The following is a 20,154-nucleotide window of genomic DNA, read 5'->3' as shown; positions in this document are numbered from 1 at the left end:
CCTTTTTGGCGCAGCATCGGCGCTCCACCCGGCGCCCACCAATGACAAGTCATCCAGCATAGCACCAGGGGTTCTGTATTGACCTTTATTAGCTTTGTGCTCCTAGACCTCTGACCCATGCAGCGCCCCCTCCCCTCCTGGTGGCAGAGATGTGGTCAAGCATGTTAAGGTGCCCGGTGAAGTGTGTATATAATATATTCATATAAATAATCCCCATCCTTTACCCCCGACACCCTGTCCGCTCGGTGTGCAACAGAAACTGAATTGTGCAAAACCATCAACTGTCCCATCAGTGAACCCGTCTTCTCCATCTGTGGAGGCCGTGCAGGTGGCGCAGCAGCCATTGCTCACTCCTCAAGGCTTCAGGAGTTGGGTTACCTTGAGTGGACGCCATGTTGTGTGACAACCGCCAAGCCTCACATCTCTGTCTCAGCAAGGAGACTGTCCCCAAGGCCAGAGGTCAGGAGGACCCGATGAGGTGCGGGGCCTGAGAAACGGGTGACAACAGAGAGAAATAACTAGCAGCTGGTCTTACTGTACAAAGCATCCCCTGCCCTATACCAGGCCCTTATAGTACCCTGTCCCCCAGACCTTACCTCCCTATAGCCACCTACCGCCAGCCCGTACCTCCCTATATCTCATACCAGCCTATAGCCACCTACCCCCAGACCGTACCTCCTCATACCAGCCTATAGCCACCTACCCCCAGACTGTACCTCCCTATAGCCACCTATCGCCAGCCCGTACCTCCCTATACCTCATACCAGCCTATAGCCACCTACCCCCAGACCGTACCTCCCTATACCTTATCCTGCCTATCTCCCATACCGTGCCTCCACACCCATACCAGCCTATACCCACCTACCCCCATACTGTCCCCCCTATACCTTATACCACCTATCTTCCATACCATTCCCTCCTGTACCAGTCTATGCCCATACCGTGCCTCCACGCCCATACCAGCCTATTCTTCATACCATATCTCCTCATCAGCCTATCCCTCACCTAAATTTTTCTTTAGTCCTTTCTCCCTCACGGGCTGGTCCTGGCTCCGGCCTTCACTCTCGTCCTCGTCCTCACCCTCTGACAGCAGGTCCGCAATCTGCTGCTGCAGCTCCAGGCTGATGTTGTTCTCGGACAGCACCAGAGACTTTAGAGGGGTCGGATAGTTCTGCACCATGTCCAGTAGGATCTGCAGGAACATAAGAAAAGTTCTACAGAACCTTGGGATACAGATCAGCTACTCCTAACATCCCTGCAGCTGCCATGCTGGGGAACAAGGGGTTAATCAAAGGACAGGCAGCTCTGGTCCTGCACACAGCGGTGCTCTAGAGCCCAGGCTGACAACCTGTGGAACCTGGGGGTACACACAATATAGGGTGCAGCTGAGAAACGCTGATCTGGAGGACTCGGAGTAACCTCAGAGGTGGAGATGATGTGAAAGCAGAAACCTTGAAAAGTACCTGAGCCGACTGATCGCTGAGTCCGGTACCCTCTAAGTCCAGAACTTCCAGAGTCCGACTGGATGCCACACACACGGCCAACATGGAAGCAATGTGATCTCCTGTACAGATACAATGACACAATGACAAGGGGACAAGAAGGAGAACTGTGACCTGTACAGACACAACCGCACACCGAGAACAACATGGAGGATGCGTGACCTGTACAGATACAACCGCACATCCAGGACAACATGGAGGATGCGTGACCTGTACAGATACAACCGCACACCCAGGACAACATGGAGGACATGTGACCTGTACAGATACAACCGCACATTTGAGGACAACATGGAGGATGCGTGACCTGTACAGATACAACCGCACATCCAGGACAACATGGAGGATGCGTGACCTGTACAGACACAACGGCACATGGAGGACAACATGGAGGACGTGTGACCTGTACAGACACAACGGCACATCGAGGACAACATGGAGGACATGTGACCTGTACAGATACAATCACACATTTGAGGACAACATGGAGGATGCGTGACCTGTACAGATACAACCGCACATCCAGGACAACATGGAGGATGCGTGACCTGTACAGACACAACGGCACATGGAGGACAACATGGAGGACGTGTGACCTGTACAGACACAACGGCACATCGAGGACATGTGACCTGTACAGACACAACGGCACATCGAGGACAACATGGAGGACATGTGACCTGTACAGATACAATCACACAATGACAAGGGTACAAGAAGGAGAACTGTGACCTGTACAGATACAACCGCACACCCAGGACAACATGGAGGACATGTGTCTGTACAGATACAACCGCACACCCAGGACAACATGGAGGATGCGTGACCTGTACAGATACAACCGCACACCCAGGACAACATGGAGGACGGATGACCTTTACAGACACAACCCCAAAACAAGGGCAACATGGAGGATGTGTGACCCGTACAGACACAACTGCACACCTGGAACAACATGGAAGCAATGTGATCTCCTGTACAGATACAATCACACAATGACAAGGGTACAACAAGGAGAACTGTGACCTGTGCAGGTATAACCGCACACCGAGAACAACATGGAGGATGCGTGACCTGTACAGATACAACCGCACACCCAGGACAACATGGAGGACGTGTGACCCCGGTACAGATACAACCGCACACCCAGGACAAGATGGAGGACGTGCGACCCCTGTACAGACACAACCGCACACCCAGGACAAGATGGAGGACGTGCGACCCGTGTACAGACACAACCGCACACCCAGGATAACATGGAGGACGTGTGACCCTTGTACCGACACAACCGCACACCCAGGACAAGATGGAGGACGTGCAACCCCTGTACAGACACAACCGCACACCCAGGACAAGATGGAGAACGTGCGACCCCTGTACAGACACAACCGCACACCCAGGACAAGATGGAGGACGTGTGACCCTTGTACCGACACAACCGCACACCCAGGACAACATGTAGGACATGTCACCTGTACAGACACAATGGCACATCGAGGACAACATGTAGCATATGTGACCTGTACAGAAACAACCGCACACAGAGGACAAAATGGAGGACGGATGACCTTTACAGACACAACCCCAAAACAAGGGCAACATGGAGGATGTGTAACCCGTACAGACACTTACAACTGCACACCGTACAACTGCACACCTGGAACAACATGGAAGCAATGTGATCTCCTGTACAGATACAATCACACAAATGACATGTGACCTGTACAGACACAACCACACACTATGGAGGACGTGTGACCTGTACAGATACAACTGCACACCCAGGACAACATGGAGGACTTGTGACCCCCTGTACAGATACAACCAGACAAAATGGAGGACGTGTGACCCCCTGTACAGACACAACTGCACACCGAGGACAACATGGAGGTTGTGTGACCTGTACAGACACAACTGCACACCGAGGACAACATGGAGGTTGTGTGACCTGTACAGACACAACCGCACACCGAGGCTAACATGGATGATGTGTGACCTGTACAGATAAAACCGCACACCCAGGACAACATGGAGGACGTGTGACCTGTACAGACACAACGGCACATCGAGGACAACATAGAGGACATGTGTCTGTACAGACACAATGGCACATCGAGGACAACATGGAGGATGCGTGACTTGTACAGACACAACGGCACACCCAGGACAACATGGAGGATGCGTGACCTGTACAGACACAACTGCACACCTGGAACAACATGGAAGCAATGTGATCTCCTGTACAGATACAATCACACAATGACAAGGGTACAACAAGGAGAACTGTGACCTGTGCAGGTATAACCGCACACCGAGAACAACATGGAGGATGCGTGACCTGTACAGATACAACCGCACACCCAGGACAAGATGGAGGACGTGCGACCCCTGTACAGACACAACCGCACACCCAGGACAAGATGGAGGACGTGCGACCCGTGTACAGACACAACCGCACACCCAGGATAACATGGAGGACGTGTGACCCTTGTACCGACACAACCGCACACCCAGGACAAGATGGAGGACGTGCAACCCCTGTACAGACACAACCGCACACCCAGGACAAGATGGAGAACGTGCGACCCCTGTACAGACACAACCGCACACCCAGGACAAGATGGAGGACGTGTGACCCTTGTACCGACACAACCGCACACCCAGGACAACATGTAGGACATGTCACCTGTACAGACACAATGGCACATCGAGGACAACATGTAGCATATGTGACCTGTACAGAAACAACCGCACACAGAGGACAAAATGGAGGACGGATGACCTTTACAGACACAACCCCAAAACAAGGGCAACATGGAGGATGTGTAACCCGTACAGACACTTACAACTGCACACCGTACAACTGCACACCTGGAACAACATGGAAGCAATGTGATCTCCTGTACAGATACAATCACACAAATGACATGTGACCTGTACAGACACAACCACACACTATGGAGGACGTGTGACCTGTACAGATACAACTGCACACCCAGGACAACATGGAGGACTTGTGACCCCCTGTACAGATACAACCAGACAAAATGGAGGACGTGTGACCCCCTGTACAGACACAACTGCACACCGAGGACAACATGGAGGTTGTGTGACCTGTACAGACACAACCGCACACCGAGGCTAACATGGATGATGTGTGACCTGTACAGATAAAACCGCACACCCAGGACAACATGGAGGACGTGTGACCTGTACAGACACAACGGCACATCGAGGACAACATAGAGGACATGTGTCTGTACAGACACAATGGCACATCGAGGACAACATGGAGGATGCGTGACTTGTACAGACACAACGGCACACCCAGGACAACATGGAGGATGCGTGACCTGTACAGATACAACCGCACACCCAGGACAACATGGAGGATGTGTGACCTGTACAGACACAACGGCACATCGAGGACAACATGGAGGACATGTGACCTGTACAGATGCAACCGCACATCGAGGACAACATGTAGCATATGTGACCTGTACAGAAACAACCGCACACAGAGGACAAAATGGAGGACGGATGACCTTTACAGACACAACCCCAAAACAAGGGCAACATGGAGGATGTATGACCCGTACAGACACAACTGCACACCTGGAACAACATGGAAGCAAAGTGATCTGTACAGATACAATCACACAATGACAAGGGTACAACAAGGAGAACTGTGACCTGTGCAGGTATAACCGCACACCGAGAACAACATGGAGGATGCGTGACCTGTACAGATACAACCGCACACCCAGGACAACATGGAGGACGGGTGACCTTTACAGACACAACCCCAAAACAAGGGCAACATGGAGGATGTGTGATCCGTACAGACACAACTGCACACCTGGAACAACATGGAAGCAATGTGATCTCCTGTACAGATAAGATCCCACAAATGACAAGGGGACAACAAGGACGTGTGACCTGTACAGACACAACCACACACTATGGAGGACGTGTGACCTGTACAGACACAACCTCACACTATGGAGGACGTGTGACCTGTACAGATACAACTGCAAACCGAGGACAACATGGAGGTTGTGTGACCTGTACAGACACAACCGCACACTGAGGCCAACATGGATGATGTGTGACCTGTACAGATACAACCGCACATCCAGGACAACATTGAGGACATGTAACCCCTGTACAGATGCAACCGCACACCCAGGACAACATGGAGGACGTGTGACCCCTGTACAGTCACAACCAGACAACAAGGAGGATGTCTGACCCCAGTACAGATACAACCGCGCACCAAAGACAAAATAGAGGACGTGTGACCTGTACAGACACAACCGCACACCGAGGACAACATGGAAGTTGTGTGACCTGTACAGACACAACCCCAAAACAAGGGCAACATGGAGGATGTGTGATCCGTACAGACACAACTGCACACCTGGAACAACATGGAAGCAATGTGATCTCCTGTACAGATACAATCCCACAAATGACAAGGGGACAACAAGGACGTGTGACCTGTACAGACACAACCACACACTATGGAGGACGTGTGACCTGTACAGATACAACTGCACACCCAGGACAACATGGAGAACATGTGACCCCTGTACAGACACAACCGCACACCCAGGACAACATGGAGGACGTGTGACCCCTGTACAGATACAACCAGACAACAAGGAGAATGTGTGACCCCAGTACAGATACAACCGCGCACCAAAGACAAAATGGAGGACGTGTGACCCCATGTACAGACACAACTGCACACCGAGGACAACATGGAGGTTGTGTGACCTGTACAGACACAACCGCACACTGAGGCCAACATGGATGATGTGTGACCTGTACAGATACAACCGCACATCCAGGACAACATGGAGGACATGTAACCCCTGTACAGATGCAACCGCACACCCAGGACAACATGGAGGACCTGTGACCCCTGTACAGTCACAACCAGACAACAAGGAGGATGTCTGACCCCAGTACAGATACAACCGCGCACCAAAGACAAAATAGAGGACGTGTGACCTGTACAGACACAACCGCACACCGAGGACAACATGGAAGTTGTGTGACCTGTACAGACACAACCCCAAAACAAGGGCAACATGGAGGATGTGTGATCCGTACAGACACAACTGCACACCTGGAACAACATGGAAGCAATGTGATCTCCTGTACAGATACAATCCCACAAATGACAAGGGGACAACAAGGACGTGTGACCTGTACAGACACAACCACACACTATGGAGGACGTGTGACCTGTACAGATACAACTGCACACCCAGGACAACATGGAGAACATGTGACCCCTGTACAGACACAACCGCACACCCAGGACAAGATGGAGGACGTGTGACCTGTACAGATACAACCGCACACCCAGGACAACATGGAGGACGTGTGACCCCTGCAGTCACAACCAGACAACAAGGAGGATGTCTGACCCCAGTACAGATACAACCGCGCACCAAAGACAAAATAGAGGACGTGTGACCTGTACAGACACAACCGCACACCGAGGCCAACATGGAGGACGTGTGACCCCAGTACAGATACAACTGTACACCCAGGACAACAAGGAGGATGTGTGACCCCAGTACAGATACAACCATACACCGAGGACAACATGGAGGACATGTGACCCCTGTATAGACACATCCGCACACCCAGGACAACATGGAGGACATATGACTCCAGTACAGATACAACCGCACACCAAGGACAACATTGAGGACGTGTGACTCCAGTACAGATACAACCGCACATCGAGGACAACATGGAGGACGTGAGACCCCTGTATAGACACATCCGCACACCCAGGACAACATGGAGGACGTGTGGCTCCAGTACAGATACAACCGCACACCCAGGACAACATGGAGGACGTGTGGCTCCAGTACAGATACAACCGCACACCGAGGACAACATGGAGGACGTGTGACTCCAGTACAGATACAACCGCACACCGAGGACAACATGGAGGACGTGTGACCCCTGTATAGACACATCCGCACACCCAGGACAACAAGGAGGATGCGTGACCCCAGTACAGATACAACCGTACACCCACGACAACATGGAGGACGTGTGACCCCAGTACAGATACTACCGTACACCCAGGACAACATGGAGGACATGTGACCTGTACCGATACAGCAGAACACCGAGGACAACATGGAGTACATGTAACCCCTGTACAGAAACAACTGCACGCTGAAGCCAACATGGAGGATGTGTGACCTGTACAGATACAACCATACACCGAGGCCAACATGGAGGATGTAAGACCTGTAAAGATACAGCTGCACACTGAGGACAACATGGAGTACATGTGACCCCCTTACAGATACAACTGCACAATTAGGGCAACATAGAGAATGACAAGGGGACAACATGGAGGACATGTGACCCCTGTACGGACACAACCACACACCAAGGACAACATGGAAGATGTGTGACCTATACAGATACAACCATACACCAAGGACAATATGGAGGATGTGTGACCCCTGTACACCCACAGACTGAGCACCATCTCTCACCCAATGGATTGTAATCCAGATTTAGGGTTCGAACTTGAGAACTGTGCGCCACAGCAATGGCCAGACGCGCCCAACCAGTGCACGATATTCCGGGGTTGGCAGAGAGGGTCAGCTCCCGAAGACCTGAAACCACAGATGGGAGACCCTGTTATCTCCACAGCGCCCTCCATCTACAAACCAACACATAACACTGGGCTGAGGCCCCACTGTAACAAAGAGGGTTCTCCTCACCTGGTTTGGCCCCATCAGGGGGCAGGAGGCCACAGATCAGGCCGATTCCCTCATCACCAAGCAAGCAGTCCCCAAGATCCAGAGACACCAGTGCGGGGTGGCCGGCCAGGGCAGGGTTAAGGAGGGACAAGCCAGTGTCGGTTAGTGGGTTACCATGCAGGCTGGGGGGAGGACAAAGGGCGAGAATCAATTTCAGGCGGGCGTCCTGGTCACACCCGACTACAGTTTAATACTTACAAGAGGGACTGCAGGGAGCGGTTGCGGTGCAGACACTGCGCCAGCTGCTGGACCCTGCCCGTGCCGGACACAACTCCCAGGTTAAGGTTAAGCTGCACCAGGGAAGGGGACTCGGACACCCCCTGGCACAGCCGGGCAAAGTCTCTGTCCGAGAGGTGGCACCCGCGCAGGGAGAGGAGACGCACCGAGCCCTCCATCAGCCCCTCACACACCCCCTTCACCTCCGCACTGGAGAGGGTCTCCCCCGACATCTGGATGGAGCCTGGTAACATATTGTGTAGGAGAGGGGCCCCAGCAGGCCGGTCACTGCGGGGAACCTAGAGACGCGGCCCCTACAGCAAGAGAAGGAACAGTAGTGACAGGCTGTTATAGCGCCCCCTACTGTAAACGGCATGACACCCCCAAAGTATGGTCAAAGGGCAAACACAGCGGTGCAAGGAGAGGGGGTAATTACCGGAGCCAAGGAGGGAGGAGAGGGGGTAATTACCGGAGGCCAGGGGATAAGGAGGGAGGAGAGGGGGTAATTACCAGAGCCCAGGAGGGAGGAGAGGGGGTAATTACCAGAGCCCAGGAGGGAGGAGAGGGGGTAATTACCAGAGGCCAGGGGATAAGGAGGGAGGAGAGGGGGTAATTACCAGAGGCCAGGGGATAAGGAGGGAGGAGAGGGGGTAATTACCGGAGCCCAGGGGATAAGGAGGGAGGAGAGGGGGTAATTACCGGAGCCCAGGGGATAAGGAGGGAGGAGAGGGGGTAATTACCGGAGCCCAGGGGATAAGGAGGGAGGAGAGGGGGTAATTACCGGAGCCAAGGAGGGAGGAGAGGGGGTAATTACCGGAGCCAAGGAGGGAGGAGAGGGGGTAATTACCGGAGCCAAGGAGGGAGGAGAGGGGGTAATTACCGGAGCCCAGGAGGGAGGAGAGGGGGTAATTACCGGAGCCAAGGAGGGAGGAGAGGGGGTAATTACCGGAGCCCAGGAGGGAGGAGAGGGGGTAATTACCGGAGCCCAGGAGGGAGGAGAGGGGGTAATTACCGGAGCCCAGGAGGGAGGAGAGGGGGTAATTACCGGAGCCCAGGAGGGAGGAGAGGGGGTAATTACCGGAGCCCAGGAGGTAGGAGAGGGGGTAATTACCGGAGCCCAGGAGGGAGGAGAGGGGGTAATTACCGGAGCCCAGGAGGGAGGAGAGGGGGTAATTACCGGAGCCCAGGAGGGAGGAGAGGGGGTAATTACCGGAGCCCAGGAGGGAGGAGAGGGGGTAATTACCGGAGCCAAGGAGGGAGGAGAGGGGGTAATTACCGGAGCCAAGGAGGGAGGAGAGGGGGTAATTACCGGAGCCAAGGAGGGAGGAGAGGGGGTAATTACCAGAGCCCAGGGGGGGGCAAGGTGGGAGGAGAGGGGGTAATTACTGGAGCCCAGAAGGTAAGGAGGGAGGAGAAGGGGTAATTACCGGAGCTCGGGGGGGAAGGAGGGAGGAGAGGGGGTAATTACCGGAGCTCGGGGGGGGGGAAGGAGAGGGGGGTAATTACCGGAGCCCAGAAGGTAAGGAGGGAGGAGAAGGGGTAATTACCAGAGCCCAGGGGGGGGGAAGGAGGGAGGAGAGGGGGTAATTACCGGAGCCTGGGGGGGGGGGGGGGAAGGAGAGGGGGGTAATTACCGGAGCCCAGGTGGGGAAGGAGGGAGGAGAGGGGGTAATTACCGGAGCCTGGGGGGGGGGGGGGGGGGGGAGAGGGGGTAATTACCGGAGCTCGGGGGGGAAGGAGGGAGGAGAGGGGGTAATTACCGGAGCCTGGGGGGGGGAGGAGGGGGGTAATTACCGGAGCTCGGGGGGGAAGGAGGGAGCAGAGGGGGTAATTACCGAAGCCTGGGGGGGGGGAGGAGAGGGGGTAATTACCGGAGCTCGGGGGAAGGAGGGAGGAGAGGGGGTAATTACCGGAGCCTGGGGGGGGGGGGGGGGGGGTAATTACCGGAGCTCGGGGGGGAAGGAGGGAGGAGAGGGGGTAATTACCGGAGCCTGGGGGGGGGGAGGAGGGGGGTAATTACCGGAGCTCGGGGGGGAAGGAGGGAGCAGAGGGGGTAATTACCGAAGCCTGGGGGGGGGAGGAGAGGGGGTAATTACCGGAGCTCGGGGGAAGGAGGGAGGAGAGGGGGTAATTACCGGAGCCCAGGGCTGAGGAGAGGGGATGATTACCGGAGCCCAGGAGGGAGGAGAGGGGGTAATTACCGGAGCCAAGGAGGGAGGAGAGGGGGTAATTACCGGAGCCCAGGAGGGAGGAGAGGGGGTAATTACCGGAGCCCAGGAGGGAGGAGAGGGGGTAATTACCGGAGCCCAGGAGGGAGGAGAGGGGGTAATTACCGGAGCCAAGGAGGGAGGAGAGGGGGTAATTACCGGAGCCCAGGAGGGAGGAGAGGGGGTAATTACCGGAGCCCAGGAGGGAGGAGAGGGGGTAATTACCGGAGCCCAGGAGGGAGGAGAGGGGGTAATTACCGGAGCCCAGGGGGAAGGAGTGAGGGCAGGTAGGTAGTTGTTAAGGTGCCGGAACAGCGCGGTAAGTACCATGCAAGAGGCGGAGGGCACTGCAGGCCGGTACTTACCTCTGCCCCCAGCGACAGGTGCCGGTTCCGGGGTCTCGTCAGCGCTCGGAGATGCCGTTACTATGGCAACAAACGCGTCACTGTCTGACCACGCCCAGGTGAAACAATGACGTCATCTGTCAGTCTTTTAAAGATCACACCCGGGGGTGTATAGAGGATGATCTGCCCCGTGTGATCCACCATATACCCCCCCCCCCCCCGCAGTGTGATCTACCCCCGTGGTATCTCTCTTCTGGGCTCCGGTATATACCCCCTCTCCTCCCCCCTGGACTGTAGTCTCCGCCGCTCCCGGGACAGGCCCTTGTGGTCTCCGCCTCTCCCCGGGACAGACCCTTGTGGTCTCCGCCGCTCCCGGGACAGGACCTTGTGGTCTCCGCCGCTCCCGGGACAGACCCTTGTGGTCTCCGCCGCTCCCGGGACAGACCCTTGTGGTCTCCGCCGCTCCCGGGACAGGTCCTTGTGGTCTCCGCCGCTCCCGGGACAGGCCCTTGTGGTCTCCGCCGCTCCCGGGACAGACCCTTGTGGTCTCTCTCCGCCGCTCCCGGGACAGGCCCTTGTGGTCTCCGCCGCTCCCGGGACAGGTCCTTGTGGTCTCCGCCGCTCCCGGGACAGGCCCTTGTGGTCTCCGCCGCTCCCGGGACAGACCCTTGTGGTCTCCGCCGCTCCCGGGACAGACCCTTGTGGTCTCTCTCCGCCGCTCCCGTCCCGGGACAGGCCCTTGTGGTCTCAGCCTCACCCGGGACAGGCCCTTGTGGTCTCTCTCCGCCGCTCCCGTCCCGGGACAGGCCCTTGTGGTCTCTTTCCGCCGCTCCCGTCCCGGGACAGGCCCTTGTGGTCTCCGCCGCTCCCGGGACAGGCCCTTGTGGTCTCCGCCGCCCCCGTCCCGGGACAGGCCCTTGTGGTCTCCGCCGCTCCCGTCCCGGGACAGGCCCTTGTGGTCTCCGCCGCTCCCGTCCCGGGACAGGCCCTTGTGGTCTCCGCCGCTCCCGTCCCGGGACAGGCCCTTGTGGTCTCCGCCGCCCCCGTCCCGGGACAGGCCCTTGTGGTCTCCGCCGCTCCCGTCCCGGGACAGGCCCTTGTGGTCTCCGCCGCCCCCGTCCCGGGACAGGCCCTTGTGGTCTCCGCCGCTCCCGTCCCGGGACAGGCCCTTGTGGTCTCCGCCGCTCCCGTCCCGGGACAGGCCCTTGTGGTCTCCGCCGCTCCCGTCCCGGGACAGGCCCTTGTGGTCTCCGCCGCTCCCGTCCCGGGACAGGCCCTTGTGGTCTCCGCCGCTCCCGTCCCGGGACAGGCCCTTGTGGTCTCCGCCGCTCCCGTCCCGGGACAGGCCCTTGTGGTCTCCGCCGCCCCCGTCCCGGGACAGACCCTTGTGGTCTCCGCCGCCCCCGTCCCGGGACAGGCCCTTGTGGTCTCCGCCGCCCCCGTCCCGGGACAGGCCCTTGTGCTCTCCGCCGCCCCCGTCCCGGGACAGGCCCTTGTGGTCTCCGCCGCTCCCGTCCCGGGACAGGCCCTTGTGGTCTCCGCCGCTCCCGTCCCGGGACAGGCCCTTGTGGTCTCCGCCGCCCCCGTCCCGGGACAGGCCCTTGTGGTCTCCGCCGCCCCCGTCCCGGGACAGGCCCTTGTGGTCTCCGCCGCTCCCGTCCCGGGACAGGCCCTTGTGGTCTCCGCCGCTCCCGTCCCGGGACAGGCCCTTGTGGTCTCCGCCGCCCCCGTCCCGGGACAGGCCCTTGTGGTCTCCGCCGCCCCCCGTCCCGGGACAGGCCCTTGTGGTCTCCGCCGCTCCCGTCCCGGGACAGGCCCTTGTGGTCTCCGCCGCTCCCGTCCCGGGACAGGCCCTTGTGGTCTCCGCCGCTCCCGTCCCCGGACAGGCCCTTGTGGTCTCCGCCGCTCCCGGGACAGATCATAGTGGTCTCCGTCGCTCCCGGGACAGATCCTTGTGGTCTCCGCCTCTCCCGGGACAGGCCCTTGTGGTCTCCGCCTCTCCCGGGACAGACCCTTGTGGTCTCCGCCTCTCCCGGGACAGGCCCTTGTGGTCTCCGCCTCTCCCGGGACAGGCCCTTGTGGTCTCCGCCGCTCCCGTCCCGGAACAGGCCCTTGTGGTCTCCACTGCTCCTGGGACAGACCCTTGTTGTCTCAGCCGCTCCCGTCCCGGGACAGGCCCTTGTGGTCTCCACCGCTCCCGTGACAGATCCTAGTGGTCTCCGCCTCTCCCGGGACAGGCTTGTGGTCTCCGCCGCTCCCGGGACAGATCCTAGTGGTCTCCGCCGCTCCCGGGACAGACCCTTGTGGTCTCCACCTCTCCCGGGACAGGCCCTTGTGGTCTCCGCCGCTCCCGGGACAGACCCTTGTGGTCTCCGCCGCTCCCGGGACAGACCCTTGTGGTCTCAGCCTCACCCGGGACAGGCCCTTGTGGTCTCCGCCGCTCCCGTCCCGGGACAGGCCCTTGTGGTCTCCGCCGCCCCCGTCCCGGGACAGGCCCTTGTGGTCTCCGCCGCTCCCGTCCCGGGACAGGCCCTTGTGGTCTCCGCCGCTCCCGTCCCGGGACAGGCCCTTGTGGTCTCCGCCGCTCCCGTCCCGGGACAGGCCCTTGTGGTCTCCGCCGCTCCTGTCCCGGGACAGGCCCTTGTGGTCTCCGCCGCCCCCGTCCCGGGACAGGCCCTTGTGGTCTCCGCCGCCCCCGTCCCGGGACAGGCCCTTGTGGTCTCCGCCGCTCCCGTCCCGGGACAGGCCCTTGTGGTCTCCGCCGCTCCCGTCCCGGGACAGGCCCTTGTGGTCTCCGCCGCTCGGTCTCCGCCGCTCCCGGGACAGATCATAGTGGTCTCCGTCGCTCCCGGGACAGATCCTTGTGGTCTCCGCCTCTCCCGGGACAGGCCCTTGTGGTCTCCGCCTCTCCCGGGACAGACCCTTGTGGTCTCCGCCTCTCCCGGGACAGGCCCTTGTGGTCTCCGCCTCTCCCGGGACAGGCCCTTGTGGTCTCCGCCGCTCCCGTCCCGGAACAGGCCCTTGTGGTCTCCACTGCTCCTGGGACAGACCCTTGTTGTCTCAGCCGCTCCCGTCCCGGGACAGGCCCTTGTGGTCTCCACCGCTCCCGTGACAGATCCTAGTGGTCTCCGCCTCTCCCGGGACAGGCTTGTGGTCTCCGCCGCTCCCGGGACAGATCCTAGTGGTCTCCGCCGCTCCCGGGACAGACCCTTGTGGTCTCCACCTCTCCCGGGACAGGCCCTTGTGGTCTCCGCCGCTCCCGGGACAGACCCTTGTGGTCTCCACCGCTCCCGTCCCGGGACAGGCCCTTGTGGTCTCCGCCACTCCCGGGACAGACCCTTGTGGTCTCCGCCGCTCCCGGGACAGACCCTTGTGGTCTCAGCCTCACCCGGGACAGGCCCTTGTGGTCTCCGCCGCTCCCGTCCCGGGACAGGCCCTTGTGGTCTCCGCCGCTCCCGGGACAGACCCTTGTGGTCTCCGCCGCTCCCGGGACAGACCCTTGTGGTCTCAGCCTCACCCGGGACAGGCCCTTGTGGTCTCCGCCGCTCCCGTCCCGGGACAGGCCCTTGTGGTCTCCGCCGCCCCCGTCCCGGGACAGGCCCTTGTGGTCTCCGCCGCTCCCGTCCCGGGACAGGCCCTTGTGGTCTCCGCCGCTCCCGTCCCGGGACAGGCCCTTGTGGTCTCCGCCGCTCCCGTCCCGGGACAGGCCCTTGTGGTCTCCGCCGCTCCTGTCCCGGGACAGGCCCTTGTGGTCTCCGCCGCCCCCGTCCCGGGACAGGCCCTTGTGGTCTCCGCCGCCCCCGTCCCGGGACAGGCCCTTGTGGTCTCCGCCGCTCCCGTCCCGGGACAGGCCCTTGTGGTCTCCGCCGCTCCCGTCCCGGGACAGGCCCTTGTGGTCTCCGCCGCTCCCGTCCCCGGACAGGCCCTTGTGGTCTCCGCCGCTCCCGGGACAGATCATAGTGGTCTCCGTCGCTCCCGGGACAGATCCTTGTGGTCTCCGCCTCTCCCGGGACAGGCCCTTGTGGTCTCCGCCTCTCCCGGGACAGACCCTTGTGGTCTCCGCCTCTCCCGGGACAGGCCCTTGTGGTCTCCGCCTCTCCCGGGACAGGCCCTTGTGGTCTCCGCCGCTCCCGTCCCGGAACAGGCCCTTGTGGTCTCCACTGCTCCTGGGACAGACCCTTGTTGTCTCAGCCGCTCCCGTCCCGGGACAGGCCCTTGTGGTCTCCACCGCTCCCGTGACAGATCCTAGTGGTCTCCGCCTCTCCCGGGACAGGCTTGTGGTCTCCGCCGCTCCCGGGACAGATCCTAGTGGTCTCCGCCGCTCCCGGGACAGACCCTTGTGGTCTCCACCTCTCCCGGGACAGGCCCTTGTGGTCTCCGCCGCTCCCGGGACAGACCCTTGTGGTCTCCACCGCTCCCGTCCCGGGACAGGCCCTTGTGGTCTCCGCCACTCCCGGGACAGACCCTTGTGGTCTCCGCCGCTCCCGGGACAGACCCTTGTGGTCTCAGCCTCACCCGGGACAGGCCCTTGTGGTCTCCGCCGCTCCCGTCCCGGGACAGGCCCTTGTGGTCTCCGCCGCCCCCATCCCGGGGACAGGCCCTTGTGGTCTCCGCCGCTCCCGTCCCGGGACAGGCCCTTGTGGTCTCCGCCGCTCCCGGGACAGACCCTTGTGGTCTCCGCCGCTCCCGGGACAGATCCTAATGGTCTCCGCTTCTCCCGGGACAGGCCCTTGTGGTCTCCGCCTCTCCCGGGACAGGCCCTTGTGGTCTCCGCCTCTCCCGGGACAGACCCTTGTGGTCTCCGCCGCTCCCGGGACCCTTGTGGTCTCCGCCGCTCCCGGGACAGATCCTAATGATCTCCGCTTCTCCCGGGACAGGCCCTTGTGGTCTCCGCCTCTCCCGGGACAGGCCCTTGTGGTCTCCGCCACTCCCGTCCTGGGACAGGCCCTTGTGGTCTCCGCCGCTCCCGGGACAGGCCCTTGTGGTCTCAGCCTCACCCGGGACAGGCCCTTGTGGTCTCAGCCTCACCCGGGACAGGCCCTTGTGGTCTCAGCCTCACCCGGGACAGGCCCTTGTGGTCTCCGCCGCTCCCGTCCCGGGACAGGCCCTTGTGGTCTCCGCCGCTCCCGTCCCGGGACAGGCCCTTGTCGTCTCCGCCGCTCCCGTCCCGGGACAGGCCCTTGTCGTCTCCGCCGCTCCTGTCCCGGGACAGGCCCTTGTCGTCTCCGCCGCTTCCGTCCCGGGACAGGCCCTTGTGGTCTCCGCCGCTCCCGTCCCGGGACAGGCCCTTGTCGTCTCCGCCGCTCCCGTCCCGGGACAGGCCCTTGTGGTCTCCGCCGCTCCCGTCCCGGGACAGGCCCTTGTGGTCTCCGCCGCTCCCGGGACAGACCCTTGTGGTCTCCGCCGCTCCCGGGACAGACCCTTGTGGTCTCAGCCTCTCCCGGGACAGGCCCTTGTGGTCTCAGCCTCACCCGGGACAGGCCCTTGTGGTCTCTGCCACTCCCGTCCCCGGACAGGCCCTTGTGGACTCCGCCACTCCCGTCCCGGGACAGGCCCTTGTGGACTCCGCCACTCCCGGGAAAGACCCTAGTGGTCTCCGCCTCTCCCTGGACAGATCCTAGTGGTCTCCGCCTCTCCCGTCCCGGGACAGGCCCTTGTGGTCTCCGCCTCTCCCGTCCCGGGACAGGCCCTTGTGGTCTCCGCCTCTCCCGTCCCGGGACAGGCCCTTGTGGTCTCCGCCGCTCCCGTCCCGGGACAGGCCCTTGTGGTCTCCGCCGCTCCCGTCCCGGGACAGGCCCTTGTGGTCTCCGCCGCTCCCGTCCCGGGACAGGCCCTTGTGGTCTCCGCCGCTCCCGTCCCGGGACAGGCCCTTGTGGTCTCCGCCGCTCCCGTCCCGGGACAGGCCCTTGTGGTCTCCGCCGCTCCCGGGACAGACCCTTGTGGTCTCCGCCGCTCCCGGGACAGACCCTTGTGGTCTCCGCCTCTCCCGGGACAGGCCCTTGTGGTCTCAGCCTCACCCGGGACAGGCCCTTGTGGTCTCAGCCTCTCCCGGGACAGACCCTTGTGGTCTCCGCCTCTCCCGGGACAGGCCCTTGTGGTCTCCGCCGCTCCCGGGAAAGGCCCTTGTGGTCTCCGCCGCTCCCGGGACAGATCCTAGCTGTCTCCGCCGCTCCCGGGACAGGCCCTTGTGGTCTCCGCCGCTCCCGTCCAGAGACAGGCCCTTGTGGTCTCCGCCGCTCCCGTCCCGGGACAGGCCCTTGTGGTCTCCGCCGCTCCCGTCCCGGGACAGGCCCTTGTGGTCTCCGCCGCTCCCGTCCCGGGACAGGCCCTTGTGGTCTCCGCCGCTCCCGTCCCGGGACAGGCCCTTGTGGTCTCCGCCGCTCCCGTCCCGGGACAGGCCCTTGTGGTCTCCGCCGCTCCCGTCCCGGGACAGGCCCTTGTGGTCTCCGCCGCTCCCGTCCCGGGACAGACCCTTGTGGTCTCCGCCGCTCCCCGGACCCTTGTGGTCTCCGCCGCTCCCGGGACAGATCCTAATGGTCTCCGCTTCTCCCGGGACAGGCCCTTGTGGTCTCCGCCTCTCCCGGGACAGGCCCTTGTGGTCTCCGCCTCTCCCGGGACAGACCCTTGTGGTCTCCGCCGCTCCCGGGACCCTTGTGGTCTCCGCCGCTCCCGGGACAGATCCTAATGATCTCCGCTTCTCCCGGGACAGGCCCTTGTGGTCTCCGCCTCTCCCGGGACAGGCCCTTGTGGTCTCCGCCACTCCCGTCCTGGGACAGGCCCTTGTGGTCTCCGCCGCTCCCGGGACAGGCCCTTGTCGTCTCCGCCGCTCCCGTCCCGGGACAGGCCCTTGTGGTCTCCGCCGCTCCCGTCCCGGGACAGGCCCTTGTGGTCTCCGCCGCTCCCGGGACAGACCCTTGTGGTCTCCGCCGCTCCCGGGACAGACCCTTGTGGTCTCAGCCTCTCCCGGGACAGGCCCTTGTGGTCTCAGCCTCACCCGGGACAGGCCCTTGTGGTCTCTGCCACTCCCGTCCCCGGACAGGCCCTTGTGGACTCCGCCACTCCCGTCCCGGGAAAGACCCTAGTGGTCTCCGCCTCTCCCTGGACAGATCCTAGTGGTCTCCGCCTCTCCCGTCCCGGGACAGGCCCTTGTGGTCTCCGCCTCTCCCGTCCCGGGACAGGCCCTTGTGGTCTCCGCCGCTCCCGTCCCGGGACAGGCCCTTGTGGTCTCCGCCGCTCCCGTCCCGGGACAGGCCCTTGTGGTCTCCGCCGCTCCCGTCCCGGGACAGGCCCTTGTGGTCTCCGCCGCTCCCGTCCCGGGACAGGCCCTTGTGGTCTCCGCCGCTCCCGTCCCGGGACAGGCCCTTGTGGTCTCCGCCGCTCCCGTCCCGGGACAGGCCCTTGTGGTCTCCGCCGCTCCCGTCCCGGGACAGGCCCTTGTGGTCTCCGCCGCTCCCGTCCCGGGACAGGCCCTTGTGGTCTCCGCCGCTCCCGTCCCGGGACAGGCCCTTGTGGTCTCCGCCGCTCCCGTCCCGGGACAGGCCCTTGTGGTCTCCGCCGCTCCCGTCCCGGGACAGGCCCTTGTGGTCTCCGCCGCTCCCGTCCCGGGACAGGCCCTTGTGGTCTCCGCCGCTCCCGTCCCGGGACAGGCCCTTGTGGTCTCCGCCGCTCCCGTCCCGGGACAGGCCCTTGTGGTCTCCGCCGCTCCCGTCCCGGGACAGGCCCTTGTGGTCTCCGCCGCTCCCGTCCCGGGACAGGCCCTTGTGGTCTCCGCCGCTCCCGTCCCGGGACAGGCCCATGTGGTCTCCGCCGCTCCCGTCCCGGGACAGGCCCTTGTGGTCTCCGCCGCTCCCGTGTGTGGTCAGGTGGTGACAGCGCCCCTTGTGCCCGCACGCCACATTGTACAAATAACTTGAGATCCACACTGAACCTTTTATCAGTTTTATTTTCTCAGGACCAATTACCCAACATACGGTGACACCCGCTGCTTCTACAACACTAGACCCTAGAAAAGCCAACATAGCGGGGGAGGGGCGGCAGACTGGACAGAAGTGATAAGCGGTGCCCCCATCTCATAGTGCACAATGAGTCCCATCCTGTAAACACCACACTGTGAGGGGGGGGGTCATACAAGACACAGGGGGCCTCCCACATATGTAGTGATAAGGGTTGGGGGAAGAGCACATTTTCTGTTAACCCTTTGCAGACAATGAGACTGGGTGTGTACAGGATACAGGTCCCCCAGAAGAGCGTCATTCCTAAAACCATCGTCTCTACCGCCAAGTCTGAAGAGGGCGGCCAGGCTGCGCTCAGCGGGACTGGATGCTCAGGACGTGGCTCGTGGTGTTTAGAACCGAGTTTGTGCCCATTGAGAGGTCACGTGCAACTCTCTGGAAAGGCGGAGCCACATTCTGCCCGTCCAACGTGTCCAGGATACCTGTGAGGGGAACACGAGAGACAGTGAGGGCAGGGCACCATGCAGACCACGCCCCCCGCTCAGAGGGGGCCACGGTGCAGACCACGCCCCCCGCTCAGAGGGGGCCACGGTGCAGACCACGCCCCCCGCTCAGAGAAGGCCACGGTGCAGACCACGCCCCCCGCTCAGAGGGGGCCACGGTGCAGACCACGCCCCCCGCTCAGAGGGGGCCACGGTGCAGACCACGCCCCCCGCTCAGAGGGGGCCACGGTGCAGACCACGCCCCTCGCTCAGAGGGGGCCACGGTGCAGACCACGCCCCTGGGCTAAGATATAGTGAAGCTTTTACCTTCTACAACCTTGTGATAAGCAAAATGCAGGTAGAGCAGGAAGAGCATGTGCAGGGCGGCGATGGATCCGCACAGGATAAGTCTCTGCGTCTGGCCCACAGTGCGCGACAATAAAACCACCACCTGCAGCACAACACACAGAATGAGGGCGGTACTGGGGGGCAGACACTAGATGGTAAGGATGAGGCCAGGGGGCAGTACTGGGGGGCAGACACTAGATGGTAAGGGTGGGGGCAGGGGGCAGTACTGGGGGGCAGACACTAGACGGTAAGGGTGGGGGCACACACTAGACGGTAAGGGTGGGGGCAGGGGGCAGT

At 61.5% G+C, this 20,154-nt stretch overlaps 3 protein-coding genes across 8 annotated transcripts in view; all 3 read right to left on the bottom strand.

Annotated features, from left to right (window-relative positions):
- Nucleotides 1–79: 79 nt before the first annotated feature.
- LRRC73 (leucine rich repeat containing 73) lies at nucleotides 80–11,264 on the bottom strand. 2 transcript variants are annotated; one of them, XM_040427664.1, is made up of 7 exons: nucleotides 11,097–11,263; nucleotides 8,507–8,838; nucleotides 8,270–8,430; nucleotides 8,039–8,161; nucleotides 1,464–1,564; nucleotides 1,006–1,192; nucleotides 80–487 (listed from the first exon to the last, which is right to left on the bottom strand). In XM_040427664.1, the coding sequence occupies exons 2-7, from the start codon at nucleotides 8,776–8,778 to the stop codon at nucleotides 417–419; spliced, it is 915 nt and encodes a 304-aa protein (XP_040283598.1). In that variant the 5' UTR covers nucleotides 8,779–8,838; nucleotides 11,097–11,263; the 3' UTR covers nucleotides 80–416. The 2 variants fall into 2 exon arrangements, with proteins under 2 accessions (XP_040283598.1, XP_040283599.1); XM_040427665.1 differs by lacking the exon at nucleotides 8,039–8,161 and having other exon boundaries at nucleotides 11,097–11,264.
- On the bottom strand, nucleotides 8,810–19,093 carry LOC120999400 (uncharacterized PE-PGRS family protein PE_PGRS54-like). The gene is made up of 8 exons (XM_040430282.1): nucleotides 18,199–19,093; nucleotides 17,093–18,035; nucleotides 16,707–16,996; nucleotides 16,135–16,481; nucleotides 14,284–15,909; nucleotides 13,268–14,114; nucleotides 11,460–12,980; nucleotides 8,810–8,838 (listed from the first exon to the last, which is right to left on the bottom strand). The coding sequence occupies exons 1-8, from the start codon at nucleotides 19,091–19,093 to the stop codon at nucleotides 8,810–8,812; spliced, it is 6,498 nt and encodes a 2,165-aa protein (XP_040286216.1).
- YIPF3 (Yip1 domain family member 3) overlaps nucleotides 19,000–20,154 on the bottom strand; it is a 15,790-nt gene continuing 14,635 nt past the window's right edge. For all 5 annotated transcript variants that reach the window (XM_040430847.1, XM_040430843.1, XM_040430844.1 and 2 more), the window contains 2 exons: nucleotides 19,837–19,960; nucleotides 19,000–19,509 (listed from right to left, as the gene is read on the bottom strand). In XM_040430847.1, coding sequence (XP_040286781.1) covers nucleotides 19,382–19,509; nucleotides 19,837–19,960 — 252 coding nt within the window. In that variant the 3' untranslated portion in view covers nucleotides 19,000–19,381. The remainder of the gene's footprint in view (nucleotides 19,510–19,836; nucleotides 19,961–20,154) is intronic.

This window comes from Bufo bufo, chromosome 4, assembly GCF_905171765.1.
Source record: "Bufo bufo chromosome 4, aBufBuf1.1, whole genome shotgun sequence".
Taxonomy (NCBI): domain Eukaryota; kingdom Metazoa; phylum Chordata; class Amphibia; order Anura; family Bufonidae; genus Bufo; species Bufo bufo.
The sequence above is the reverse complement of the archived record's forward strand: the minus strand, read 5'-3'. Positions and strand labels throughout refer to the sequence as shown.